Source organism: Cebidichthys violaceus, unplaced genomic scaffold, assembly GCF_023349555.1.
Source record: "Cebidichthys violaceus isolate CVI_PGR_0920_01 unplaced genomic scaffold, fCebVio1.0.p SCAF_20, whole genome shotgun sequence".
Lineage (NCBI taxonomy): Eukaryota > Metazoa > Chordata > Actinopteri > Perciformes > Stichaeidae > Cebidichthys > Cebidichthys violaceus.
The window spans coordinates 5,785,034-5,811,703 of NW_027176373.1; the positions used below are offsets into that span (position 1 = coordinate 5,785,034).

Genomic DNA, 26,670 nt, shown 5'->3' on the forward strand with positions numbered 1-26,670 from the left:
TGTAGCCACTACACCACCGTGCTGCCCATTGTATGTAACTGTTATGGCATTTATAGTATGGCATTATTAATGACACACGTCTTGAATTTTGATGGTGTACTAAACTATGACATATTTTATGGCATACTGTTCTGAAATGTTTTATTACAGTGTAGTATGTCAAAAAATATCATAGTATAATATGTGAGAAAAAGTTATAGTATAGCATGTCTAAAAAAAAGTCATAAAAAAGTCATAGTATAGCATGTCTAAAAAAAAGTCATAGTACAGCATGTCTAAAAAAAAGTCATAAAATAGTCATAGTATAGCATGTCTAAAAAAAGTCATAAAATAGTCATAGTATAGCATGTCTAAAAAAAGTCATAGTATAGCATGTCTAAAAAAAAGTCATAAAAAAGGCATAGTGTAGCATGTCTAAAAAAGTCATAGTATAGCATTTCGAAAATAGTTTTCAGTTTTTTCAGAGGGAATTTTGAAAATGCTTGAAAGTATGTGGCTCAATTGTGGATCCTGTTTTAAATCAAATACTACACCTACTGGAAACATGGGCATTTATTTCAAAAGGTGTGATGTTGTACAGTAGGTACAGTGGTATGCAGGGAGAACTGGCTAGTCCGTAAAAAAATCAATTATCTCGATGAAACAAAATGTTTTCAAAGTTTTTTGTTTGAAACCCAGGTTGAAGCATCTCTTTCTTTTTTTTCAAATTCCTGTGGGTCTTGACAAATCAAACAAACGAACGCTTCATCAGAGACGGAGTATATCGTATCTCATTGTAACACTCCTCCTCCTCCTCTTCTTTCCCCTCCCTCCACCTCCCATCCTGTCCTGTGCGATGGAGCCACAGCACGAGCACCAGCAGCGCCAGCAACAACAAGCTCATGGACAAGGTGATCAGCACGCCCTGCAGTATGCCTGAGGAACTATCTGGAGCTGTAGATAAAGACAAAAAAGTAAAAAGAAAAGCGTAGAGGTGGCTGCAGTGAAAAGAGGCCGGGAGGATTATGGGTGAACAAAGAGGCTCTCACTTGTGTAAATGGACAGGTTGACGTAGCAGTTCTCTGTTCCCAGGAGGTTATTGGCAGAGCAACGATACAGGCCGGACGTCTGAGATGACACATTGAAAATCTGGACGGAGCCTGACAGATCTCCTGAAGAGAGAGAGAGAGAGAGAGAGAGAGAGAGAGAGAGAGAGAGAGAGAGAGAGAGAGAGAGAGAGAGAGAGAGAGAGAGAGAGAGAGAGAGAGAGAGAGAGAGAGAGAGAGAGAGAGAGAGAGAGAGAGAGAGAGAGAGAGAGAGAGAGAGAGAGAGAGATTCACATCAATAGCTGTGAGCTAATAAGTGAAGAGGAATACAAGTATGAGAGTAATGGTGAAAATGATTTATTATGATGTCATAATGATGTCATCAGGGTTGTTCTGGCTTGGGCTTGAGACTTAAACCATTTTTAAAAGAATCCTATGCAAACTGGTTTTGTGCGGTTTGAAAGAAGTGGGCATTTCAAAGACAAAAATATGCTCTCTAGTTGCATTATGGGAATTGTGAGGTCCAGCTTGTCCAGTTTTTTTAAACTTAAACCATACACTAAAAGCCGGGTTATCTCAGCTTCTGCTGCGTATATTTTAACCATTCTTCTTAAAATCTGTCTATGATACTAAATCGCCCCTTTGACAGTCTCTTGAACACTGTCACTTTGAAATAATAAGTTTGTGTATAGTGTAAAAGTTAAGTAGGGGGTAAATAAGTTTCTGTAACGAATCTGCTTGTAATTGAAGCTTTATCACACTCTGATCAAATGAAAATAATATTGAATTCAAATTGTCTCATACATCATTTTCTTAACATTTTTGCTATATTTAAGATGTTCACTAGCCTCTAAAATAAAAATAATGATCTGATGATTATGAGTGTGTGTGTGTGTGTGTGTGTGTGTGTGTGTGTGTGTGTGTGTGTGTGTGTGTGTGTGTGTGTGTGTGTGTGTGTGTGTGTGTGTGTGTGTGTGTGTGTGCGTGCGTGCGTGCGTAACACTGACCCTCCATGTTGATGGGAAGTGCAATTTCTTCTGGATTCACTTTATCCCAGCGGATTTCTGGACTGGGGACGCCCTCCGCCACCGAGCAGGACAGAGTGACACTTCTTCCCATATCGATGTCTTCATCCCACTGGCACACAGGCAGCGAAGGTGGCGCTACAAAAGTGATCAGTAGATGAGTTTCTAAAAGGTTGAACTGCAGTGGAATTCTTACAAATAGATGCAAGAATTTCAGTGTTTCAATGTTCCACTTTGGGGCTCACAGACAAATCCGTCTTGAACTGACATTTCAGTACAGCTTATTGTTTTTTCCCTTACCATTAAAATATTACGTCTACAATTCTATCTACAATAATCTACAAGTTGTATTTCTCTACAAGTAGTTTTTATTGTAAGTGTATTACTATAGCTGTAAAATTAACATAATAAAACAAACCAATTTTTACAAAGACTAAGAGTCTACAGCCATGCTAGTGGCTCTGTGTGGCTTTACTTGCAGTAGGTACTTTTTATGCTAACATCAGTATGCCAACATGCACACGATGGGAATGTTAACATGCAGATGTTTAGCAGATTTAATGTTTATCATGTTCACAATCTTAGTGTAGCATGTGAGCATGCTAAGATTAGCTAATTAGCACTAAATTACAGCTGTGATTGATGGGAATTTAATTAGTTTTGTAGGTCTTTAAATCAAGAAAACATATTGTAATACACGCTCAAGGGAACATGAATGAGTCTAGCACATTGTATGGAAATCCATCCAACAGTTTCTGATACATTTCGCTAAAACGACAAATATCTAAATCATGGTAGCACTAGAGGAAAAGTCAGAGGACCACTAACGGCATTGCAATTTATCCTCTGGGGACCATGAATGTCCGTACGACATTTCATGGCATCCATCCAAAAGTGGCTAAAGTATTTCACTCTGGAACAAAGTGGTGGGCCGTTATTATCATGATTAAACCCACACTGTTAAAAATATGTGATTATCTTAACCTGTTGGGCTCTTCTCTTAGTACTATAAAAAAAAAGTGCCTTACTCTCACAGAACTTGACAATATGTGAAACACTTACCCAGAACACTGAGCTCCAGCTCTCCTATGCCGGGATCTGCTGTCTCTGGTGGGTTGTTGACCATACAGCGGAAAGTACCAGCATCTGACACGCGTGTGTCATTCAGAACAATATCTGCACTCCAGGGAATACCTGCAGTTGGTTTACATGAAAGAGTTTTTTTCATTATCCTGTCTTCAAATCTAAACTCAACCTTAAAAAGATTTGAATGAAATTATAAAAATACAAAGAATTATATATATTTTAAAATGTTAGGGATAAAAAGGGTTTCTTTGGTCATACCTGTAAAACCCACCCTGCCAATGAATGAGGGGTCTTCAATCACCTGTCCATGGTCGTACACAATCACCTGGACGTAACAGCAGACATTGATAAGTAGTGTCAGACCATACAAATATGGACAGGCTTCTTGTGTTTCATAGAAGGTATTATGAGGATGTTTGCATCAGAATCACTAAAGTTTCCGTTTGGAAAGACGTTGTTACTTTTACCAACACCTGCAGTGAAGTCCAAGTTGTAGAAGTTAATTAAAATAAATACATAAAAAGAAGAAGACAAACAACTTTCAGGAAAAAAATCATTCTCCCCAAACACTCGTTATTTACATTGCAGCAGGTTCCGTTTTTCAGGACGGTGTGTTTTACCGGCCTGGAGGTTATAATAAAATACCTGAGATATTTATTTATATAAGGCTGCTGCATGAGATGGCTTGTCAGAGGTCTCTGTGTGTGTAGGATTCAGACCTGTATTGGGGTTTCAGGACTGGAGAAGGGAGCCAGAGTCCAGATGACGTTGAGTCTGGAGAGGGGGCTGGAGGTGAAGAAGGAGCAGGGCAGGACCACGACATCCCCTTGAACCACCTTGAGACTAGATTCCCTCATGGTTACCCTGAGTGCAACTGTGTTGATTAACAACGTGGGACAGGACAAACACAAATGAGACCGGTCATATCAGTCACAGAATACCACACACATTTCATTTGAGGGGCTATTTCTTAAATTCCAACATGTTTTTTTTCTGCTTTCAACTTCCCTAGTTTCCATGTTGACGTGCAGACTTCAAAACTCCTCCCTCTCCTCCTTCATTACTGAAATAATGACCCCCTCCCTCCCCCTCTCTGTCATCCCCAGGCCTTTTGTGTGTGTGTGGGAATTCAGCGTGCATATTAGTTTGTTAATTACACTTGACAGCTTTGAGGGTGAGCCAGCCAAACCGATCACAGACTGAGTGGAACAACAGCCCACTTCACCGGGATGTGTTCATGAACATACTGTCAATTCTCAACATTGTCTCCATGTAGATCACAAGTCTCTACGTCCGTATGAAGCCTTTTAAATCACTCAATATGACAAACATAAGCTTATACGGAATATTAAATAGGGCTGCTTTTCATTCATTTTGATTACGTATTTAAGAAATAAGTGCACTAAATGCAAATGTAAATGTTTAGTTAATAAGTCCTCTATATGATTAAAATATTTTTTGTCTACAGTCTTCCATTGCTTGTAGGATATTTGAAGTATTTAAATTGTAATTGTAAAACCCCCCCGAAAAAACACACTTTTAGTATGCATGTCAAAAGAATCTGCAATTTGCAGTCAAATCTGTCCAAATACCACAGGGGTTTTGGGTCTAGATTAAGGGTCTGTCATCTCTGTATTTTAACGAAACTAACAAGTATACAATCATCTCATCTTCAACCAAAATCCACGTGAGGAATTAGACAAGCAGCAGCAATCGGTGTAGCTTTGCAGATCTCTCAAACACTCGAAGCTACAGCAGTGTGCACAAAATCACCAATATTTCTCACCTGAATTTGTGTCAAAGCCTCAGACGGTACACAGGCCTACTCACCATTTTCTAGAGCAGTGAAACACACACACAGGGTCCAGAGCATCCATCTTCCAGAAGAACCCATAGCGGAGAGGAAGCAGAGAGGAGAGCCAGCTTTCTCTCCCCCTGTGTAAGAGCTGGTGGCCAAAAAAAACAGCCATGCATGATTGATCTATTGAGCAGTACAACCCACCCCACCCTCCTCTATTTTCACTCTCACTTTACTCTCTCTGTCTGTTTGTAAAGTTGTCAGATAAGAATTTTATTGATTGCACATGTCCAAACTTATTGCGCTGGGAGCTATACTGGGTCAGCTTGTAGTCTAATTAGTTAGTGAAACATAAATTACTGCAGCTGCTCCATAGAAAACATTAACTATCAGGCATAATGCCCATAATGCTGCAGGGCGATATACAGTATGTAGCGCATAGCGGCTAGCTTTGGTTGGCATGGATGTATTTCCAAACAATTTCTTGATTCAGTAAATTGTTTTGCTTTTGTGATGAAATAATTGAAATGTTTATCTGAAGCATGTTAAAATGTGATTTAACAGTAGCACAAGTAGACAATAACAATATAAAAACCCCTGAGAGTATGAAATATAGTAAGTGTGTCTTTCATTGCTTCTGAATTCAACTTTTCTAAGAGAAGAATTGTGTTATTTCTGTTTTTACAAAAGCTACATGGTCTCTCTTTACAGAAGGGAAGTATTTTTCATAATTGCTGGAATGATTAATGGACCAGTAGAGAAACCGTCAGAAATCGACAAAAAAAAAAATCAGAATCCATCAATTCATTTGTAACATAACGCTATTAATTCAATATCTTAGGCTCCGGGAAATATGAAAAAAGGTATTTCTAACTAAAACTAATCAATTTATACAAAAAACAAAAAAACAATGATATTGAATTTTGAAGAGGAGTAGCAGCCCTACTTTTCATTTAATATACTTTAAATGTTGCTAACATGTTATTCTGACACTGGAGATAATAAACCGTCATCTATCATTTCTAATTTTTCTTCTGCCCTGATTTGCAGTTGGGTAACAGAATCCTGTAGAGTCCCAAATCAGCTCTTTGCTTCTTGAAAAAAAATAAAAAGTGTGTTTCACACTTATCCACGCAGAGTGATTTATGGATTCAAGGCAGTTAAGGAGGGTTGTCACTGACTGGTGTGAGGGAAAAAAAAGATTAGTTTTTGACACTTGCAGCAAGTCATCTGGTGATAAGGACATCATCTAAGTTATGACCTATGGGCTAAACAAAATGCTGCCACGGCTGCTTTATGATGGATTTGCATAAAATTTGTTAGTTATTCATGACCCACATAAGTCGATCTGTCTGCCAAGTCCTCCAGTGATCATCCAAATATGTTCCAGAGTAGTTTAGCTCCACCAGTCTCAACCAAATGTCACATGTTTAAATTTGAGTTAGTGGACCTATAAAGCAGATTTAATTAGCCCCATATGGGAACACGAGGAAATTGCTTTACACAAATGAGCATTGTGATGATTTTGGGAATGTCTTAATGACTGAACGGTGATGGAGTTATACATGGCTTATTGGCAACAGTGGTCCACTAATGCTATTAACCAAAACAAATTAGTGGAGTGTTGGAGCAGAAACGGGGCCAGGAAATTAAATCAATAATATTTCACTTGAATCAACAACAGCTAAAGATTAAAGTCGGGCTGGACTAAAAAAAAGGTTTCTTGAGGTGAGAGCCGCAAAGCAACATGGGATTTTTTCAGACTTTTTATTATGTCCCCTCAACGAGGTCTGTTGTTTGGACCCCGTCTCTTTTCCTTTATTCATTTAAATACATGTTACTATGGTGATTTTATATGTTGCTGATATGAAAAGAAAATGTGCAGATCAAATCCAAAACAAGGAAATGTTAATGAGTAAGGAGTGCAGGCTTAGATCTGCTTAGATATGCAGCAATAATTAAAAAGGGTGAGGCAGGGCAGTTTCTTGGGAGTTTTTTCTTTTTTACAAATTTCCAAAAAGTTTTAGATTTTGTGTGATCACACTGGGCTTAAACTGAGCTCTTAAAATAAGTCAATTTATAAAAACCAAAGAGCAATGGCACAAGATTGACTTCTTCCAATTTATTCAAACAGATAACATCCAGCACCAGCTTTGTGCGTTGCAGCAGTGAAATATAGAATATTTCAAAAAGGTAAGTGTCTGAGACTAGAAAATAAATTGGCAAAATCGTTCAGTACTTCCTTTAGGAGTGTTTGTTTTCATTCAGGACTGTAGAGATGTTAAGTTATGTGGTGAGGCCTCAACACAGCTCCGTTATTTCAACCAAACAACTCACCACCGTTTATATATATATACAGTATATATACACAGCACTGTGCTCATCTCACAGTGAAGAATATACACACTCTAGCATCAACCAACGGAAAACACACTCAACCTTTCAATTGTGTTTGTGTGTGTGTGGCCACTGAACAGGGACAGGTTTGTGTGTGTGTGTGTGTGTGTGTGTGTGTGTGTGTGTGTGTGTGTGTGTGTGGATCTGAACTGTTTCTCAAAGTTAACATACATTTAGCTCTATCCTCCACATCACAACCCTTTACTCAAAAGACTGGAACCAACATAGAGCTCCACTTCTCGTTGTCTTTATCACATTCACACAAAATCACAGACTAAAACGTGTAGAAACACACACACACACACACACACACACACACACGTTTTGGGATAAATATGCTTGCTGGACATGTAACTCTTCCCTTTGTAAAACAGTATCAATGCTTTCGTGACATGTGACCGGTCTCTATTCTAGGAAAAATTATACCTAATTCTGTTCTGTTGAAAAGGGGCCTCAATAAATAGCGTATGAGTAAGAGACAAGAGAAAGAAAGACAGACAGGACAGAAGCGAGCGAGAGAGAGAGAGAGAGAGAGAGAGAGAGAGAGAGAGAGAGAGAGAGAGAGGTAAGTGGTGTAAGTTCTGCCTCTTCCTCTTCAGGGTAACTGGGAGTGACCTGGTGGCAGGCAGGCCAATCACAGGAGGGTCCAGACCAATCAGATCACTTCCATGAGAGGCTGCAGCCCGTTGCTGCAGTTTAACGGCAGTTCAGTCCAATTACAGCAGCATGGTGACGGGTTTCTCCAGGAACTTGCGGAACTCTGCGAGCCACTGAGCGCCGACCGCTCCGTCCACCACCCGGTGGTCGCAGCTCAGCGTCACCGACATCATGCTGGCTACGTCAAACCTGCAAGATCCAAAACGCACGCTGCATCAGATTTGAAATGCAAAATGTCCAACATGTATTACATAGTATTGTAGTCACGACACTGACCCTTTCTCGTTATCAGCAGGCAACAGACGTTTCTCCGAGCCCCCGACGGCGAGGATGCAGGCCTGAGGGGGGTTGATTATCGCAGAGAAGTTCTTGACGCCAAACATTCCCAAATTAGAGATTGTGAACGTACCTCCCTGGTGGAAACAAACACACGTTGAAGAGAACCGTTTCAATTTGCTGCTTCACTAGATAGATGTAATCTGCATAAAACTAATCATTCCACAACTCTTATAATTAAAAAAAAAAAAAAAAAAGACATTTATCAACAGAATCAGATCCTGTGTTGTACCTGGAACTCATGCGGCTGCAGTTTTCCTTCTCTTGCTTTGGCAGCGAGGGCCGACACATCGGAGCTGATGGCAGCCAGTCCTTTGGTGTGGGCGTTAAAGACTATGGGCGTGATGAGACCACTGGCTGTGCTCACAGCTACACTCAGGTCCACCACATGATTCCTGGAAACATTTGAAGTCAATACAGAGGATAAGCACAGAGATGTGGTCAAGGTGACTTTGTTTCTTAACTAAAAAGAGTTGAAAAGAAAATGTCTGTGAGTTGAGTGCCTCCTACTGGCACAATAGTGCAGTTACACTTTTAGAGACCAATATCCAGCCATCAGCTGCAAACAGTTTTGATGTCAGGCAAAATGTAAAGATGCAAAAAACAAGACAGGTCACTAGATTAGAAGGTTTGATTGATGAATTGATGATAAGTTTATGTTTGTGTACTCTGACCAGCTCATGTCTGCAAGCCAAACCAAGAGAACACAGTTCCTGTTTACTGTATATATTACATGTGTTTGGTGAGGCCTGTTTACGCGTGTTTACTCACTGGCGGATGACCGTATCCATCCAGGAGGAGTTGCACTCGGGTACCTTGAGGCAGGCCAGAGCGCTGGCTTTGATGATGAAGTCATTCACACTGAGCTTGATATTCTGGGCTTTCACCTCCTGCAGAGAGGAGGCGAGGTGGTTTTAGAGACACAGGAAATAATCATTTTAGTTCAAGTTTCTTGTCTGTCGTTCTGTTGCGTGTGTATTTATAAAATAAAAACTCACAGCATTGAGATCTTTCCGAAGCTCGAGCACTTGGTCCATGTTGACATCTACAGACAGATAATAATGGGGGATCGTCTGTTTGGACTGCATCAACCTCTGAGCGATGACCTGCAGGAGAGATGCATTTGTGCACTGAAGCTTTGATCCATAATTCATCATGGAGAGGAATACGGTGCGTTAGCTGAGCCTGTGTTGATAAATGCGTGAGGGCCCGTCGTCAGAGCAGAATGTGGAAGCAAATGTCAAAGATAACAGAGCTACACTCTGAGAGCCCCCTCAGGGTGTTTGCCTCACAGCATTCACTAACACCAAGTCAGGAATTATACCCGACTGCTATCAGAGGAGAGGAAGTCCTCGTCCAACACAACGGACCGCCAACAGTCAGGTGTGTGCTTATTCTCACCTTGCGGATGTTGCTGATAGGGATGTCTGTGAAGGTCCCAGCTGGTGCAGCAGGAGCTGCAGCAGGTGTAGAAGCAGCCGGAGCTACAGCTGGGGTTGGAGCAGCAGCAGCAGCTACGGCCTGCCAACGGAAATAATTTAATTAAAACAATACTCTGAGGCACATGCAGTAGGACACTAGAACTTTGATGACTTGAAGACGTAAACCTTTTAGCTTATTCTAACTTAAAAACAAAATTCCAAATGATGAGAAACCTTTTTGATATGTCTGAAATTGAAAAGTTCTTCACAATTTCACACAGCTCAAGGTCTTCAAATTGCTGATTTGGTTTTGAACCAAAAAAACATTAAAAAGCAGCACTGTCTTTCATTTTAGCAGGGAAAAACAATGAAAGGGGCATTTTTTGCTTCATGAATGACATAATGATTTCAATTAAAACATCAAATTGTTTGAGCACTACATTCTTATATTCAAAGATTGGATATGAAAAATCAGGAATAGAAATTTAACTTGTTGCATATGATTACACAGAATTAATAAATTACAATAAAGTGTACACTTCACTTACGGGTGCAGCCTTTGGTGGAACAAAGCTGTCAATATCTTTCCTGGTGATGCGCCCATCAGGACCAGAGCCTGAACACAAAACAGCACAATGAGCAGTATATCAAACATTTTACTATTGCTTTCTCTAGCTCTGTATCTAAATAATTCATCTTCTTCCAATAAAGATCTTAGTCACTACCTGCGTCTTGGTTACTTACCGCTGACCTGTGCCAGGTCAATTCCTTTCTCGGTGGCGAGTTTCTTGGCGAGCGGGCTGGCAAACACGCGACCTTTCCTGGGTGCTGCTGGGGCGGCGGCTGTGGTAGCAGGACTGGGTGCTGCTGCAGCAGCAGCAGCAGCAGCTGGAGCTGCAGCCTGGAACATAAAACACAAACGTTCATACCTGTACAAGCTATTTTATATCTGAATAGAGGCAAATTCAGGATGTTTCTGGGGAGTATTTGGGTACATTGTATCTGAGTGTCTCACCGGTGGTGCTGGTGCTGGAGCCGGTGTGGAAACCTCTGTCACTCCAGTCTCTACATAATCCTTGAAGGCGGCGATGTCACTTTCTTTCTCTACAATGATGCAGAGCGGCACTCCCAGGGGAACATCCCGAGTTCCCTCTGCCACCATGATTTTGGCCAAGTATCCCTCCTCCTGCACCTCAAAGCCTACACACAAACACATTAAGAGGGACATGTTGAGCAAGGGGAGCTTTTTCCTGTCAGGCTCTTATTCAGGATACAAGACAGTTGATTTGGGACACCCACATCACACACGGCATGATAAAATAAAACAATAATTTATCAAATGTTAAATAACTCTGTAATGCTCTGTAGTGTTAGGTCAGTTTAGGTTTACCGATGGTCGCCTTGTCAGTCTCGATCTCAGCCAGCAGATCTCCTTCACTCAGCTTCTCTCCCACCTTCTTCTCCCAGCGCTGCACTGTTCCCATCGTCATGGTGGGAGAGAGGGCAGGAAGTGTGACCTGCAAAACACACACACACACACACACACACACACACACACACACACACACACACACACACACACACACACACACACACACACACACACACACACACACACACACACACACACACACACACACACACACACGTTTGAGCGACAGGCGAAATGATGTAACTGTGACCTTCCCAGTTCGAGTCTTGTCGGAGACATTTGAAAGAGCAAACTCTGACAAATCAGAGAAGCTTTAATTCATCAGATTAAATGATAAAATCACTTTTCCTACCTAAATATAATATTGTCTTTAACTGATAACATTTTGTTTCTATTCTCAGCAACAATGGCAACCTGACCAGCTGGATGGGACATGAGAGGGAAGCCCTCAGGTTGACACGTCAAATACAGCGAGAAAAAGGGTCTTCCAAACAAAAACAATAGCAAAGTTATATTTTATAAATAATAAGAACCTCTCGTTGGCGCTTGTGTTTTTCATCTGTATAAAAAGACCGTGACAAAATAATTTGGATAAGAAAAAATATGGAATCCCTATTAAAAAACTGCCGTTTTATTTGATATGCTTCCTTAAAACTGAAAAAAAATCTACAGGCATGAAGGTCCAATCTTCTTTAGGAATTATTCAACAGAGATAACAGCTTAATATCAACATTTTAAAGTTAGCTTTAAAGACTTGATGACACAAAAAAAAATGCCAACGTACTCTTATAATTCAATAAACCTCACGTCTTGTGAGGTTTGAATTGTTTTTCTTGTGTTCATCCCAGTATGCCACACAGTGGTTATACATTTTAGGATCTGCCACTGAAAAATCTGCCTGCTCCAACATGCAGTAGACACAATGATCTCTCATCACATCCAGCCCATCACATCCTCTACATCGGACTGTACTTTGTTTATGTGAGAATGAGCCTACCTTCATGTGTGGGGGGTAAGAGCTGCCTGGGGCTGCAGGGGGAGCAGCAGCAGCAGCAGCAGCAGCAGGAGGAGGAGGAGTGGAGGCCACTGGGGAAGGACTGGCACCGGCTGCTTGAAGAGACTCCAACGTTACGTCTTTAAAGGCTGGGATGAGGTCAGGGCTGCAGGGAAAATATACACACAAATATGAGACATATGTTTACACAAAGCATAAACACATCTAGACTAAAGGACAAGGGGTCTCATTTATAAAACAGTGCATAGGATCCACACTTCTTTCAAATCAGATCATGACAATCAGTGTTTCGCTCACCCTGGATATCATTTGAAAATGGAAGTTTGAACGGTAAACATTTATTTATCTATTTACATTTTGTTATGGTGAACTTCGCCGGCATTATGTTTAGAAATCGAAATTTACCTGTCAACCGTGATGCAGATCACAGCTCCAATGGTGACATCTCTGGTCCCTTCAGGAACCAGGATCTTTGCCAGATAGCACTCCTCCAGCATCTCAAAACCAACAGTGGCCTTGTCAGTCTCCACCTACAAAGACAGAAACATTTAAAAAAACTGTGTTGTGACAATTTCCTACAATAATACGGGGGAACACACACACACACACACACACACACACACACACACAAATGGGTCCTAACCTCAGCTATAAGTTCGCCCTCGCTGATTTTCTCTCCCTCCTTCTTTTCCCAGCGTGCTATCGTTCCCGTCTGCATGGTGGGGGACAGCGCAGGAAGCTCCACCTGAAGAACACAAAACAAAGTCCAGATGTTCAAAAATGAAGGAGTCATGAGGACGCACCATATTTGACCTGGTGAATAACCAAATATCAAAGAAAAAATGTATATTTGTAGAAAGATGTAACAGTATCCTCACTGTGGCTTCATGATGGGGCATTGCAAAATACTGGCAGCTGTCAGGGGTTGTAACTACAGTTGCTACATCATCAGCTCATTCTCTTTCACAATAAATTACCCACATACAGCTGCATTTCTCCACATCTGTAATGTTTTGCGGTAATTTTCAAGGTTGCATAACATCTGATAGCAGATAAACACAAGTGCTGCATGTAAAGACACATCATGTTGAAGAGGGGTCCCAAGCAGATCTACATTAATTGCAATTTGTTATCAAAGTTACAGAATCAGCAGTATTATACGCATTATGTTTACATGCATGCTGGTGTACTACAGACTGACAACTAAGTCTCAATTTGGGTCGCATTTAGTAAAAGAGATGAGCCTGAATAACATTGAAGCCTTTACATGTTTTCTGTTTGGACTGGGGCCCCCAGTGATGCCCATTCACACAGAAGGTGTATCTGCTGCACCAAAGACATTGAATAACATATAGATGTGTGATAATGTGAAACACATATGACAGGAGCCATGCTGATTTTACTGGCTTACGGGAGCACTTTGTAACTCAAACCTGAATGTATTTAAGTCATATAAAACTGATTAAAGCCCACATGTTATGACTCAAATACCACTGTACCCAGTTCAAATATTGCCACCTAATGATATAAAATTATATTTTGGTAACGTTATAGCTAGGAAGCAGTTTGCTGAATTAAAATGTACAGTTTAAAACTCGTGCAACATCTGTATTTAACTTGTACAGGAGTGTCAGAGTGTGCTTGGTTCATCACAGTGCTACCTGACATGCTAGCTAGGGAGGTCATGCTAGCTGTAACCTAACGTACATTAGAACGTTGCTGCCCTAGCAACTGCCGTTAACTTTACCTTCACGTGCGGCGGCAGGCTGTAGAAACGTTGGCCCTGATAGCTGCCCGTCAGTTGGTGACACCGCAACAGAGTCCCCCTGTGGCTGAAGCCGGAGCCCACACACACTGACCGGGACCCCGCTCCGCAGTGAAGCCGCTTCAGAGAACCGGTCCCGGGCACAGAGCGGGTGCTGAGCGTAGCAGGCCCGACGAGGAGGGCACGGGGACAGTGCAGCCCGGAGGACGGCCTGAGCCGCAGGATAAGACGGAGCATGTTGCAGCGGTTGAAAACACTAAAACAGAGCTGTTGGATTATGTGTTTGTCTTACAACGGCATTAGATATATACTCTGTGCCTCCAGAAGCAGCCCTTACTTACTCCTCACTTTCTAATGACCTCCTCCAGTCCAAAACACAACGATTTACGGCTCCCCTCCTTGTCCTGCCGTAGCTTAGAAAGAAGCGTCGTAAACATGTCGTAAACCGTGTCCGCTCAAATTTCAATCACCGAATACCACCGCCAAGCTGAATTAAACTCAAATTCTAGTTGAATGAAATAAGAAATGATAAGACATTATTCAAGAGCTGCAATGTAATATTTTACTGCAATTATATCAGCAACCAGTTTCAGTGAAATATTTGACTGAGAACTAGAACCCATAAGACGGTGAATGTAGCTGTCTTTCATAAAGCATATTCATAAACCTCTTAAACACTGTTTGACCCTTTTATTTAACTTTAAAAAGAAATCACATTATTCCACACTGTCTGATAGTTACATCCAGCATATTCTAGTGCTGAAACGATCAATTTCTAAAACAAAAATGTATCTGCAATTTTTTGTTAATCGACTTTAATTTTGTAAGACATGCCAAAATTCTCTGGTTCTAGCTTCTCAAATGTGAATATTTGGTTAGTTTTCCTGTGTCTTCTCCAATCATGAACTGAGTATTTGGGGTTATTTGACATTTGTTTGCATCTTTGGTAACTTTGGGGACTGAGCTAGACTTTTTAAAATTAAGTCCTGTGTGTTTGAGCTGAGTTTGTGATGACTGAACCTCCCGGCACCTCAGTCAGGTTTCAGGGGTCGATCCATCCCAAGTGACATGAAATAAAGAATACATTTCCAAAGTTTTTCATCTACTGTGAAACATTCTACACTGATGAAAATGAAGATGCATGTGAATTTTGGAGAAAAGTGCTGAACTGGCAAGAGCTGTCAATCAATAGACATGTATTAGTAAGACTCCATTGTCTCCTAGACACCATAAAAACAGATCTTCTTTTTAAAAACAAAACTCAGGCTTTATTTAAAATGATCTGTCTTTCTAACATTCAACAACTGTATTTTGTTTTTAACAGACAGTAACCATATATTATAACCTCCTCACAAGCAAATTGTACATTTTACAGTACAGGCAGTTATGGCATTCAAATATGTCGATATAAAAGTAGACTGATGCATATTTCAGTTGGCTTGTTAGTAATAGGAAGATAGAAGCAGAGTGAAGGAAAACATGTCAACGGTCCATTTAAATGTCTCTCTTTCACACACACACACACACACACACACACACACACACACACACACACACACACACACACACACACACACACTTCTTATATACAGTCTATTCACACATACCATAAATAGTGGGATGGTCCACTGTTCCAGGACAAAAGTCTCCTTTAAATGTCTGATGTCAAATTCATAACTACAGCATCTTTTTAACATATTCTAATCTCACAGGAATCTCTCTTGAAACAAATAAGAGCCAGTGACTTAAAACAATGAAAGATAGACTGAAAATAATTGTACACAAATGTACAAAACAATTACATTAAGTAAACAAAACAACAGTGCTGTTCATCTGCATTTCTACATGAACATCAAAATTCCAGCATCAATTCAATTTCACTGACAGCAGTTCAGTTTGAGCATTTCTGTTAACATCTGGTGAGCTACAGACTAACATTTAAACCCACATCTGGATTTGGGTCCTATTTAGTGAAACTGAAGTTTTTGTTCCTTTTGTTTTCTGTCTGGACATCTTCAGATGACTGTCACCGTCCTTCTTTTGCATTACCTTTTTATATTGTAAGTAATCAACCTTGTGCAGCACCAAATCAAAATTAAGTTGTACAAAGTTTGTCTGACTTTTTTTTACCCCCCCCCTCACCCCAAATTTTTTTTCCCTCCAAATTCTTTGATAATACTGTCTATTCAATTTATATTCACAATAAATTAAATGTACCTCAACTGAAAAACAATGGTCAATACGTATTTCTAACATCTGGTAGTATTTGTTTCATAAACTTCATTGCTGAACAAGGAATGAAAAGTGAACAATTAAACATTACTTTGCACATTTTTTCCAATTCTTAAATACAGTACAAACCTCTGGTTTCAACTAGAAGGGAAACAACAACACAACTGTGGCTTTAGAAACAGTTAAATCAAAAATAATGCTTCTGTTCAGTTTTGATAATACAGTAACAGCCTGGCAATAACAAGCACATGATGGAAATAGCTTTACTTTGTAAGGCACTGAGCTTCACAGAGCAGGTAGGGCTATCAGTGTGGTTTAGTACCAGCTGATCAACCCAAATCTCTCGCTGACTTACAGTATTTCGCTAATAATTCAAATCTCAGAAGTATCCACTTGTGCCTCTGCTGAACAGTTGATGTGCCTCTAGGATCAGAGTGTCATGTCCTTCAGCTTGCACCTACAATGGACTAAGACACAAAAGAAAATGCATTGTTTACCATTGAGACTCAGGAAAAAAAAGAGAGAGAGGCAGAATTAGCACGCCGTTACCTTTCCTCACCGCCGTCCTCTTCTACCCACGCCACGATTTTTCCTTCCCAGCCTGGAATGATTGCTCCATCCAGGAATACCTGCACACAGACATTAAGAACATACTACCTTCATATATGACTACTCTTATCATATAATTATACTTACATGCCATATGCATGTTGGAATGAATTTTGCACAGATCAAGGACTATGGAATTCATCCTCCATCTTTTAGAGTGTAGCACAAAACAGGCTAGTGCTGAAGTTGACTATTACTGTCAGAGCCTTCTCTTACCTCTTCTTTCACGGTGCCAAACTCAGGATCCAGGGCTTTGAAGTGGTACCTGTAGTTTCCCTCTCGATCCACGGCTGCCTTAACATCCTTCAGAGTAACCTCACCCAACCTGTACGACGTGAACAAAGAGACTCACTCGTCTTGACAGCTTGTGACTTTCATATTTTTAGATTGGTTTATTTTCTACCTATGGCGGACTAGCCTCAATGTATGTGTAAGGATTTAAAGCATCACTGCTGGCAGGAGACTATGAACAAAGCAAAAACACTTAATATAGGGACACACACACACACACACACACACACACACACACACACACACACACACACACACACACACACACACACACACACACACACACACACCTCTTCGGTATGTTGATCATGGAAGGCGTTGGGGATTTTCCAGTAAAATAAAGGATTTTAGTGGAGCCAGAAGAACCACTGTGAGATTGACAAACCTCTGAAATGAACAGAAACATAGTTAGTAAAAAGCATAACTATCATGTGTATTCGGGGAGTGCATGTAAGAAACAACTAACTTGTGCAAGGCCAGGTGTCAGAGTCTGTGTGTTGGCCTTTGCGTCTTGGAGATTTCCCCCTTCCCTGCAGTATTTGGATAAATGTTGACAGCCCTTCATGATTTTAAATCTCTACATTTTGCCCAAAGTAACAAGAACTAATAACATCTGACGGTATGAATCAATTTGATAGCGTACTCTTTCATTTGTCAGTGGTTTAAGCTTGTGTTCGTACCCTGTATGCATGCAGAACATGCAGTCTGTCGATGAGCGATACGATGCCCTGCTCCAGGGTGTCCAGCGTATGGTGCTGTGGGTCGTGGTCTCTGAAGTTGTTCCTCAGACTCCGAAGTGAATCTCTGAGCAGCTGAACTTCCTCTGCCTGCTGACAGAGAACAAACACAAAAATCTAATTTCATAGAAAACAGCTGGGTGTGTGTTTAAAGCTTCACAATGCTATTTTCAAGCACATCCTGTCCCATGTTCTGTCATACAAATACTGTATTTGAAAGAAACTGTCTTCCAGGTAATTTACATGACATACTAATTACTTTAACTTACTTTTCATGAAAGTTAGAATGAGGAATCTGATGTTTCATGTGTCAAATTATAGTATGCAGCCTAAATACTGCAAGAGAATATAAATCAGGAGAATGTGAGCGTAAAGTCGTGCGATGCTTTGTTAGAAAAATATGAATAAGCCAAGTAACTGTACAGCCTTATCAATAAAAACAATACTTACGTCTGACATAGACGGAGCTGGATTTCCAGAGTAAGAATACCCGTTGTTTTCTGTGCTGGTGGGAATCTGTGGAAAAGAAAAGGTGTGTAATGTATATCTGAATTCATGGATCTAAACCTCAACTGTTTATTAAGATTTTAGAGCTGAGTCAGTAAAGAAACAGTTCTACCTGCACGCTGATTTTATGCTCCAACTCTCTTTGCAATTCACTCAATTGTCAAAGAGACACATAATCAGACACACACTGATATAAACATATCTACTCCATAGATCGATAGATTGAAGTGACTAGTTCATTTAATAAGTGAAGGAGGAACTGAGTAAATTTACACTTTCCTCTTGCATCAAAGTACGTCTTAGTATTCATTTGATGATAAAAGCTAAAATTAAAAAAAACTTTAAAATAAGACTGTGAAGGGAGTTTTAACTTTTGGTCTGAGATTTTCACACATAGATTTGAAGTGGACAGGAGATTTTGAGCCTAGTGTAGCTTGTTTAACCTTTAATCAAAACACTGGCTCACATACCTGCTGTTTTTTGCTTTCTTCAAGCTTGTGTTTGAGTTGCTGCAGTAGCCTGTCCTTCTGTCCTATCTCCTTCTGCACCCCGCCAACCAGAGAGAAAAGTAGGGGTTCATGATTTAGCAAAAACTCAATAAACAGATGCTGTGTAAATAAGAATCAGGAGTATTAAGCTAAGTTACAGCAAACCATTAAAAAAAGAGGGATTGGAGAACCTCACCTTGCATTCTCCCCACATCTTGTTACTTTCCTCCAGCTTCCACTGCAGCTCGGCCTTTAACACATTTTCAAAGAGGAGGGAAATTTGCAATACACACCTAAAAAATACAGTTACTACTGAATACAGTTTGGTAAACAATTTTTATTTTTTTAAAATGGAATAGATAATAGATTTTGTACGTTGCGATTGTTGAGCTCATCCTTCGTCATGCTGGCTCTGAGAAGCTCTTGCTTCATCTGCAGTATTGATGCTTCCTGAGTGCACAGTCTCTGCTGCTGGGCGTCCTGCACATTTACAAACCGACACAAAGTCCACACGTTAGCCAGCAACCAGAGTTATATTCAACTGGGTAATGACATAAATAACTGCAGATCATAGTCTTACCTTGACTCCCTGCAAGTTTCTCATCTCCTGCTTACAGCGCAACAATTCCCTCTAAAGCAAAACAGCAAAACAACACCCTCTCATGTGTGAATGTTGTCCTCACAATAGAAGAACATATCGACAGAAAAAGAAAAGAAATGACACAATTTACCTTTAGCTCCCGAGCCTCCTCCATGCTCTGATCCAGACGACTGTGAATGACTACCTGGAAAAAGAGAGAGAAAAAAGGGATGTGTGTGAGAACCACAATGGACTGAGAAGGAAGGGAAACCGATACCCGTGTCACCCTCTCACATACACACAGAACCATGCACATGCACACACACACACACACACACACACACACACACACACACACACACACACACACACACACACACACAGAGAGTAAAGCAACAGAAATATGATCTGTGCTGAACACAAAGAGCTGGTATGAGTGTGACACAGAGGAGTGAGAGAGCAGGACAGAGAATGAAAATAATTGAAAAAAAGGGATGAAATCTGAAGAACAAATGGAGAGGCCCTCACTGCCAGTTGCTGATCAGCATTGCCTTGGTCCAAACTCAGAGACACATCCTGCTCATCCTCAGGCAGCGAACCACGCAGCAGCAGAGCCTTAAAAACAAAGAGGGTAGAACATGAAAAAAAAAAAATCTTTATATATACACAGAGGGTTAGCAGTGACTAAACTCAACATGCATGTATACCTGTAAAGCAGACACCATTTTACGCGTCTCCTGCACCTCCTGCTCCAAAGTTTCACTGAGAGAACCCTCCAACACCGTCTCCGCTACAACACGAGATGACTCCACTACACGCAGACACATAACACAGTCACATCTCACATCTTGAGGTTTACTAATCAACCTGCCGGTTTGTGGCGTGACAGAACTCACCCCTGCTCTCCTGCTGCTGGTGGTGGTGGTCTTCCTGCGATCCGTCCGAGTGGCTGCTGGGTGGAGCTCTTGGAGATGACAGTGGACTGACGGAGTTGAGGCTCGAGAAGGACATAATACTGATTCATCATTTTATTCCTGAGAAGCATGGCGGGTGTGTGCATGTTAAGATTTACTCACACGCCGTGTTAATATAGGAATCTATGTAATCTATGCAAATCAAAGCACTTACAAACCGCACGGTGCGTATAGACACTTCATTTACAGTCTCTTGTCCCACTATAGCACTGTAGACATCTTAGTTATGATAAAAGAAGCATAAACACACACACACACACACACACACACACACACACACAGGAATCCACACCCACAGTGCCTTACCATTTAATCTGCGTCCCCCCCATAGTGAGCTACAAGTGGGCTAAACTGTTCATCAGATACTTCTCAAGGGGCCCAAGCTCCACGCTTCAAGTGGGTCTCTGGCATTAGCATCTCAAAATAACTCCATGACTTTTGGTGATTCTCTGCCCTCTCACACACCCTGACATGGCAACCAACGCAGCACACCCTGCTTAGCATGTCTGAGAGTTAAAATAGAACGATAAAAAGAGCACCACAGTGCATAACTGGACATGTGACTGGAGAAAACAAAGGCTGAGTGTTTCTGTTTTTTATATCATCTGCCTGTGGTTAGCACAGATGTCCACGAAGCACTACACACTAAAGTCATGTGCTGTCAGGCAGTGGTACAAACGCACATACGCACACACAAATAAACCACAGAATGAAGTCTATTAGTTCCAAAGTGTGGGAAAAAAAGGTGTTGAAAATGTATGATAACATGAACATTTTAACTGCATTGACACATTTAACTCTACCGCATAAATAGCAATAAAGCTAAATATGTTTTCTCCCAAACACCGAATTGCAGTCTGATATAAAATTACATTGAACAAAAATCTATTGTTTGCATAAAAAAAACAACATACAAATGGCAAATTTGATTGCATAATTATACTACTTGTAATTTGGCAACTAAATTGTAGCAACCTCCTTAATGAATTTAGGCCAGAATGACAACATGCTTTTGGTAAAGGTTTAGTTTTTTATAATTTCTTGAGCCTATCATCACAGCCCTGCGTTATTCAAAATGACACAACATGATCCAGCCCATACTGAGAGTATGAAGTATGAAAGTAGGTCCAACCTGTGAGTGTTACAGAATATTTTACAAATGCTTTTTGAAACTATACACGTGAATACAAACATGGTTTCTTATTTGAGATGTTGCATTTGAGAGCACTAAGAGGTTAGTTGTCTACTTTTCCTTTGACGGTATGATGTTCACCTGAATCATATCTGCCTTATCGTGCTTAAAACATGCTTATGTAAAATAAAATTACCTGCTCGGCTGGGGATTGTCCGGCTCGTCCGGAGTTCCTCTTTCATACTGCTTAACCAGTGACCGAACACACACATTCTTCTCCACATCCAACCCCCAGCCACTAAAAGATGACAGACAAAGCAAAGGTTATTCATTCATGAATAAGAACTGGCAACCCGGTGTTGATAACAAATGAATAGAGAACAGCCGTATTTCAATAGTTGTGAGGATGATATTTTGGCCATCTGTTTGTCCACCAGAGGACAGCAAAGACTACACACGTATCTAAGTAATGCTTGCTGTGCCAGAGAGCATTTGGATATTACAGAGAGACATTGACAGGGATTTGTGTTTATGTTTATGATTATTGTTGTTAGCATACCTCTGGAAACGTGTGACGTGTGTAGGCTGCGAGGCATCTAGTCGCGCTGATTCAAGTGCAGCAGCGGCACCTTGTGCGAGTGCAACAGTGGAGAGAGGGTTGTGGCTGGCAGAGCCTCTTATCAAACTCCTCCCACCTCCAGAGGCAGCCCTGTGATTGGCTGAGGGTTTGAAGTGGGCGGCCAACGCCAGAATTATCCTCATTACTGATTTCAGATTACCATCGACAATGTCTGTGGACAGAGAGGGAACATGTGTGCCTTTAGTAACGACCTAGACTTCTACAGAACATTTGGTATTAATATAGCAGATTTATAACTTTTTTAAATTGCACAGATGATGATGTGAAATAAAGTTTCACATGATCAGTTTCCTTGATGCACATGGAGAGAAATGTATGTGTACTAACACCTCTCAAAATGAAGGGAAAGAGAGCAAAAAAGACACATTTTCTGAGATTTACCTCTTGCGGATATGTGTGGCATGCGTATGTGTTTGGAGGAAATGAACTGCAAGACTTGTGCCACATTCTTCCTGCTCTCCTCTTTGTTCTGTGGAGCAACATAGACCCCTTCCAGCGTTTCCCCTGCTGTCAAAGTGAATGAGATTAGAGAGAAAGAGATTAAAAAAATGATGATGCACCTACAGATTAGACATTTCCATCCGTACCAAATGATTTTGACTACATTACAGTGCAGGTATAAATAAAGTGCATTTACCAACTATCTCTATGAGCTGCGTGAGCACCACCCCATCCTGCAGATCATGCCTGAGGTTCGTGATAGGCTTCAGGCCTGGTTTCCTTTTCAGCTGACAGTTCACCCACGAAACATAGGCTGCCAGCTGCTGCTGCAACCCATCAATCAGACACACACAAATCCAATAAACCACAGAGGAACACACACACACAATAAACCACAGAGGAACACACACACACACACACACACACACACACACACACACACACACACACACACAATAAACCACAGTGGAACACATACACATGGAGTGGGGGCCAAAAAAAGGCTGAGACCATGGCATAACAAATGAGTTCCTTTGTTTATTATGTTGGGACAGGACTAATGGGGGGGGGGGGGGGGTGTCAGTGTATTGTCCCACTACTGGTTGTATGTTACTTTTGTTGTGAATGTGAATCATATAATTTCCTGTTCAGTCAAGAAGTGCATGGTTCAGTATTCTTCATTGATGTACATTCTTCCCTGTATTTTCACACGGTTAGGTCTACTCCATCTTTACCGGTCTTGTTCAGTCACGTGACAGCCCGTCGTCCCGGGATACAACACAAAAAACGCACCCCATTTTGAACACAACACAGGAAGAAAACCCTAACTATGATGTTTGGCTTTGTAAGAAACATACTGACGCTACTTGGTAATCGAATTTCCTGTCAACCATCCCCCCTGACGTTATTGCAAGCATTTACGCCCAACTAACGTTAACCAAATTACTTTTTAGTCTTAACTAATAACTTTACAAACCAACGTTAAAATCAACTTAGCTGGATGAACTGCAAACAATATATATTTCTACATTAGTTAAATTGTGTCACTGTGTTGTTTGGCTGTCGAACAGCAGATTTAACTGTCTTTCACTTGCTGAATTATGGCTGACTAACTAACTAACTTAAGCTAATAAACATGTACATTGACGTTACTAACTAATAACTTTAACACTAAACGTTACCTCATTGAAGCCTCCGTGTAGAACCTCATCCAGCAGACTTCCTCTAGAAAGTGACGCGATCATCTTTTAACTCTAAAACCCATTCCAAGCCGCGTTAGCTCACTAGCTAGTCGGCTAGCATCATTGACTCACGCGACTATCCCGAAACAACGGACAGAGCCCCGTTACTAGCTGCTGCTGTGCTCCAGCAAACGTCAACAAACCGGGACAAGTGAGTGAGCGGAGGAGACGGCCGTTACCCGTTACTCTGGCTGAGAGCGGCGTCAAGTCACCGAACCGCACGGACATACGTGACTTCCGGTGGCAGGTTTCAGAATAAAACTGCATTTGACGAACACGAATTGTCATTTGCCGCCTGATTTTTGTGTACTCCTCTCCTTTACATAAATAAAGACATTGCCACCTTAAATTGAGGCATACAAATTCCCAAGAATGCAGGAAAGGAAGTGTTTGATGTTATAAGTTTCATGGGCGAGGTATATCTCATTGAATTAATGTGAAATTTGTTTCACAGATGTTTTAATACGAATTAACACTAGATGGCAGCTAAACCCTAGTTAAGTACATGTCCTGGTACTGCAAAGGGTTTGTTTGTATCAGTGATGCCTGTGCACAAAGTGACAGACAGACTATACAGTACGGAACAGAATAATGGAATTAACCCTTACATACTGTTCATATTTAATGCCTTCACAGTATGGTTCGGTTCGATTTTGACCCGGACCAAGAATTCTCTCATAGTAAGTGTCTATACCAAATTGTAAACTACAGATCTATTTAGAATATCTAAATAGCCTATGTCTCATTAATAATCCTTAATAAATGTTTCAGAGAGCAGGGAGAGTGTATTTCCTAAGTTTTACAACATTCGTTTTTGGAGAAAAACATCTACTATTACACATTAGTATTTCCTGTTTTACATAAGACTTAAATATATTGTATTGAATTTGAAAATGGCATGAACATTCTGGAACTGTTGTAATTAATAATATGACCATGTTTAATCAGTGCAACCATCAAACGCTGTCCACACTGCTATATCATATGAAATCAGAATTATCAATATTAATTCAACATTTACCACTTAGAACACAAAACATTACATAATAAAATGCTTATTATAAACTAGTCAATAATCAGTCAGAAATCAGAGCTTTCTTCCACGTTGACACATCCTCCAAATCACTATCAACCTCCTCATCTTGGAAGACCAGATCAAGGGCCTGTTGCACAATCTTGCTGCCATGATGTCAGTCACTGAAATGGCAGCTCAGGTACCTTTATAATGTTATGAACCTCCCCCCCCCCCCCCCCCACCCCCCCCCCCCCCCCCCCCCCCCCCCCCCCCCCCCCTCCCAACCCAAATTGATTCAAATGTGTTACTTTGTAGATTATTTGATAATATTGCAGGTGCTTGTCCTTGCAGGTGCAGATCTTGTGTCTGTGACAATGCACCCTGTGACCTCTGGATGACCTCTGTTCTCTTTGTTCACCATGATCACTCCTGTACTGTTTTACTTTTTCACTGTTTCGAGGCTCCCCCATGCCCCTTCAAAGACTAGCAGGTGTCTGTCTCTGTGGGAACCTGGGCAAATGTCGTGGGAACACAGACAGTTCTCGTGACAGTGTCGAGGTCCCCCTTGACCTCTGTCACCACTGTCCCATAAAAAATACACACAAACATGGCCTGTACAGTTTCACAGTTTCAAGATTCCCTAAAACCTCCATTTTCCTTGATTTGACCCACACTGGTAGATCTAAAATCCATCTCAATGGATATGGGTCAAATTTGACCCGAAACAGCCTCAGTGTAAAAATTTGCAGCACCTGTACAAAACTATAACATTTTAAAATATTTCATTTTTGTGTATTTTGGGTCACTTTAGGAAAAGTCATCAAATTTCAGGCAAAAGAATGACGTTTAGGGTATTTTTACTGCTGTCAAATGTCAAATTTGACCCAAACAGTATGTAAGGGTTAAGTCATTGGGATAATGTGAAGGTGTATCACAGGAAGTGTCATTTAAAACTACCCACACACATTGGATTTTATTACATTAAGTGTATTTTGCCAAGTAAATTATTATATTGTTATCCATCTGTAATATATTTGTACACACAGGTCTGACTTGATAAAGGCTCGAACACCTCTAAACCCAACAAACTTTCCTGGACTTCACTGTACAATGTATATGTCCACAAAAACTGTTTTAATTTAACTTTTGATATTTAACATTACCATTTGTGCCTCACTCTTGAGCAGTAAATAATAATAAATCATGTGGCTCTTTTTAACTGTGTGTATATATATATACATATATATATATATGTATATATATATATATATATATATACGTATATATATATATATATATACATATATATATATATATACGTATATATATATATATACATATATATATACGTATATATATATATATATATATACGTATATATATATATATATACATATATATATATATATATATATACGTATATATATATATATATATATACGTATATATATATACGTATATATATATACGTATACATATATATATATATACGTATATATATATATATATATATATATATATGTGTATATATATATATGTGTATATATACAGTACATATGTATATATATATATATATATATATATAGTTTCTCACACAATATCAGAATACCACCGTTTTTTTTAATTGTTTGCTAATTCATTCATGATAACTAACTATCAACTACTACTAACTACTATTAACTATCTATATATGAGTGTTTTTTCACAGTTTGTTGGGATTCTTCTATGTTGGGGAAAATTGTTTTTCATTTGACCAAAAAGTTTACTTATTAAAATATCCATGGATTCCATAGACCAGATTGCCCCACAGTTGTCTTAAAATTGTT

General features: G+C 40.2%; 3 protein-coding genes across 5 annotated transcripts; all 3 read right to left on the minus strand.

The window, feature by feature from the left end:
- Positions 1-421: 421 nt before the first annotated feature.
- zgc:165604 (uncharacterized protein LOC792578 homolog) lies at positions 422-5,093 on the minus strand. Its single transcript, XM_068716477.1, has 7 exons — positions 4,967-5,093; positions 3,856-4,010; positions 3,395-3,461; positions 3,113-3,244; positions 2,033-2,188; positions 1,029-1,151; positions 422-933 (listed from the first exon to the last, which is right to left on the minus strand). The coding sequence occupies exons 1-7, from the start codon at positions 5,028-5,030 to the stop codon at positions 728-730; spliced, it is 903 nt and encodes a 300-aa protein (XP_068572578.1). The 5' UTR covers positions 5,031-5,093; the 3' UTR covers positions 422-727.
- Positions 5,094-7,041: 1,948 nt separating this feature from the next.
- dlat (dihydrolipoamide S-acetyltransferase (E2 component of pyruvate dehydrogenase complex)) lies at positions 7,042-14,339 on the minus strand. Its single transcript, XM_068715847.1, has 14 exons — positions 13,940-14,339; positions 12,836-12,937; positions 12,598-12,722; positions 12,175-12,337; positions 11,136-11,262; positions 10,761-10,945; positions 10,490-10,646; positions 10,294-10,361; positions 9,726-9,845; positions 9,323-9,430; positions 9,096-9,214; positions 8,557-8,719; positions 8,265-8,401; positions 7,042-8,177 (listed from the first exon to the last, which is right to left on the minus strand). The coding sequence occupies exons 1-14, from the start codon at positions 14,192-14,194 to the stop codon at positions 8,048-8,050; spliced, it is 1,959 nt and encodes a 652-aa protein (XP_068571948.1). The 5' UTR covers positions 14,195-14,339; the 3' UTR covers positions 7,042-8,047.
- A 1,119-nt stretch (positions 14,340-15,458) lies between these two features.
- On the minus strand, positions 15,459-24,005 carry dixdc1b (DIX domain containing 1b). Of its 3 annotated transcripts, none has more exons than XM_068715849.1 (20): positions 23,770-24,005; positions 22,785-22,911; positions 22,529-22,654; positions 22,067-22,298; positions 21,704-21,805; positions 20,298-20,398; positions 20,109-20,212; positions 19,930-20,016; positions 19,553-19,606; positions 19,402-19,452; positions 19,197-19,301; positions 19,018-19,071; positions 18,804-18,875; positions 18,277-18,342; positions 17,770-17,919; positions 17,556-17,619; positions 17,380-17,476; positions 17,015-17,123; positions 16,739-16,818; positions 15,459-16,656 (listed from the first exon to the last, which is right to left on the minus strand). In XM_068715849.1, exons 1-20 carry the CDS (start codon positions 23,830-23,832, stop codon positions 16,647-16,649), a joined length of 1,854 nt encoding a protein of 617 aa, XP_068571950.1. In that variant the 5' UTR covers positions 23,833-24,005; the 3' UTR covers positions 15,459-16,646. The 3 variants fall into 3 exon arrangements, with proteins under 3 accessions (XP_068571950.1, XP_068571952.1, XP_068571949.1); XM_068715851.1 differs by having other exon boundaries at positions 17,770-17,916; positions 22,785-22,914; XM_068715848.1 differs by having other exon boundaries at positions 22,785-22,914.
- Positions 24,006-26,670: the final 2,665 nt, after the last annotated feature.

Excerpts from the sequence above, each read along its gene's own strand:
- dlat (XM_068715847.1), bottom strand. The coding sequence starts at position 14,194 with ATGCTCCGTCTTATCCTGCGGCTCAGGCCGTCCTCCGGGCTGCACTGT. Across the intron at positions 12,938-13,939 it reads GCCTGCCGCCGCACGTGAAG|GTGGAGCTTCCTGCGCTGTC; the intron begins GTAAAGTTAACG and ends TGTGTTCTTCAG. Across the intron at positions 9,846-10,293 it reads TTCCACCAAAGGCTGCACCC|GCCGTAGCTGCTGCTGCTGC; the intron begins GTAAGTGAAGTG and ends TTCCGTTGGCAG.
- dixdc1b (XM_068715848.1), bottom strand. The coding sequence starts at position 23,832 with ATGATCGCGTCACTTTCTAGAGGAAGTCTGCTGGATGAGGTTCTACAC. Across the intron at positions 20,213-20,297 it reads CCAGCAGCAGGAGAGCAGGG|TGGAGTCATCTCGTGTTGTA; the intron begins GTGAGTTCTGTC and ends GTCTGCGTGTAG. Across the intron at positions 19,607-19,929 it reads ATGCTGATCAGCAACTGGCA|GTAGTCATTCACAGTCGTCT; the intron begins GTGAGGGCCTCT and ends CTCTTTTTCCAG.
- zgc:165604 (XM_068716477.1), bottom strand. The coding sequence starts at position 5,030 with ATGGGTTCTTCTGGAAGATGGATGCTCTGGACCCTGTGTGTGTGTTTC. Across the intron at positions 3,462-3,855 it reads GTCCTGAAACCCCAATACAG|GTGATTGTGTACGACCATGG; the intron begins GTCTGAATCCTA and ends TGTTACGTCCAG. Across the intron at positions 1,152-2,032 it reads ACTTCCCATCAACATGGAGG|GAGATCTGTCAGGCTCCGTC; the intron begins GTCAGTGTTACG and ends CTCTCTCTTCAG.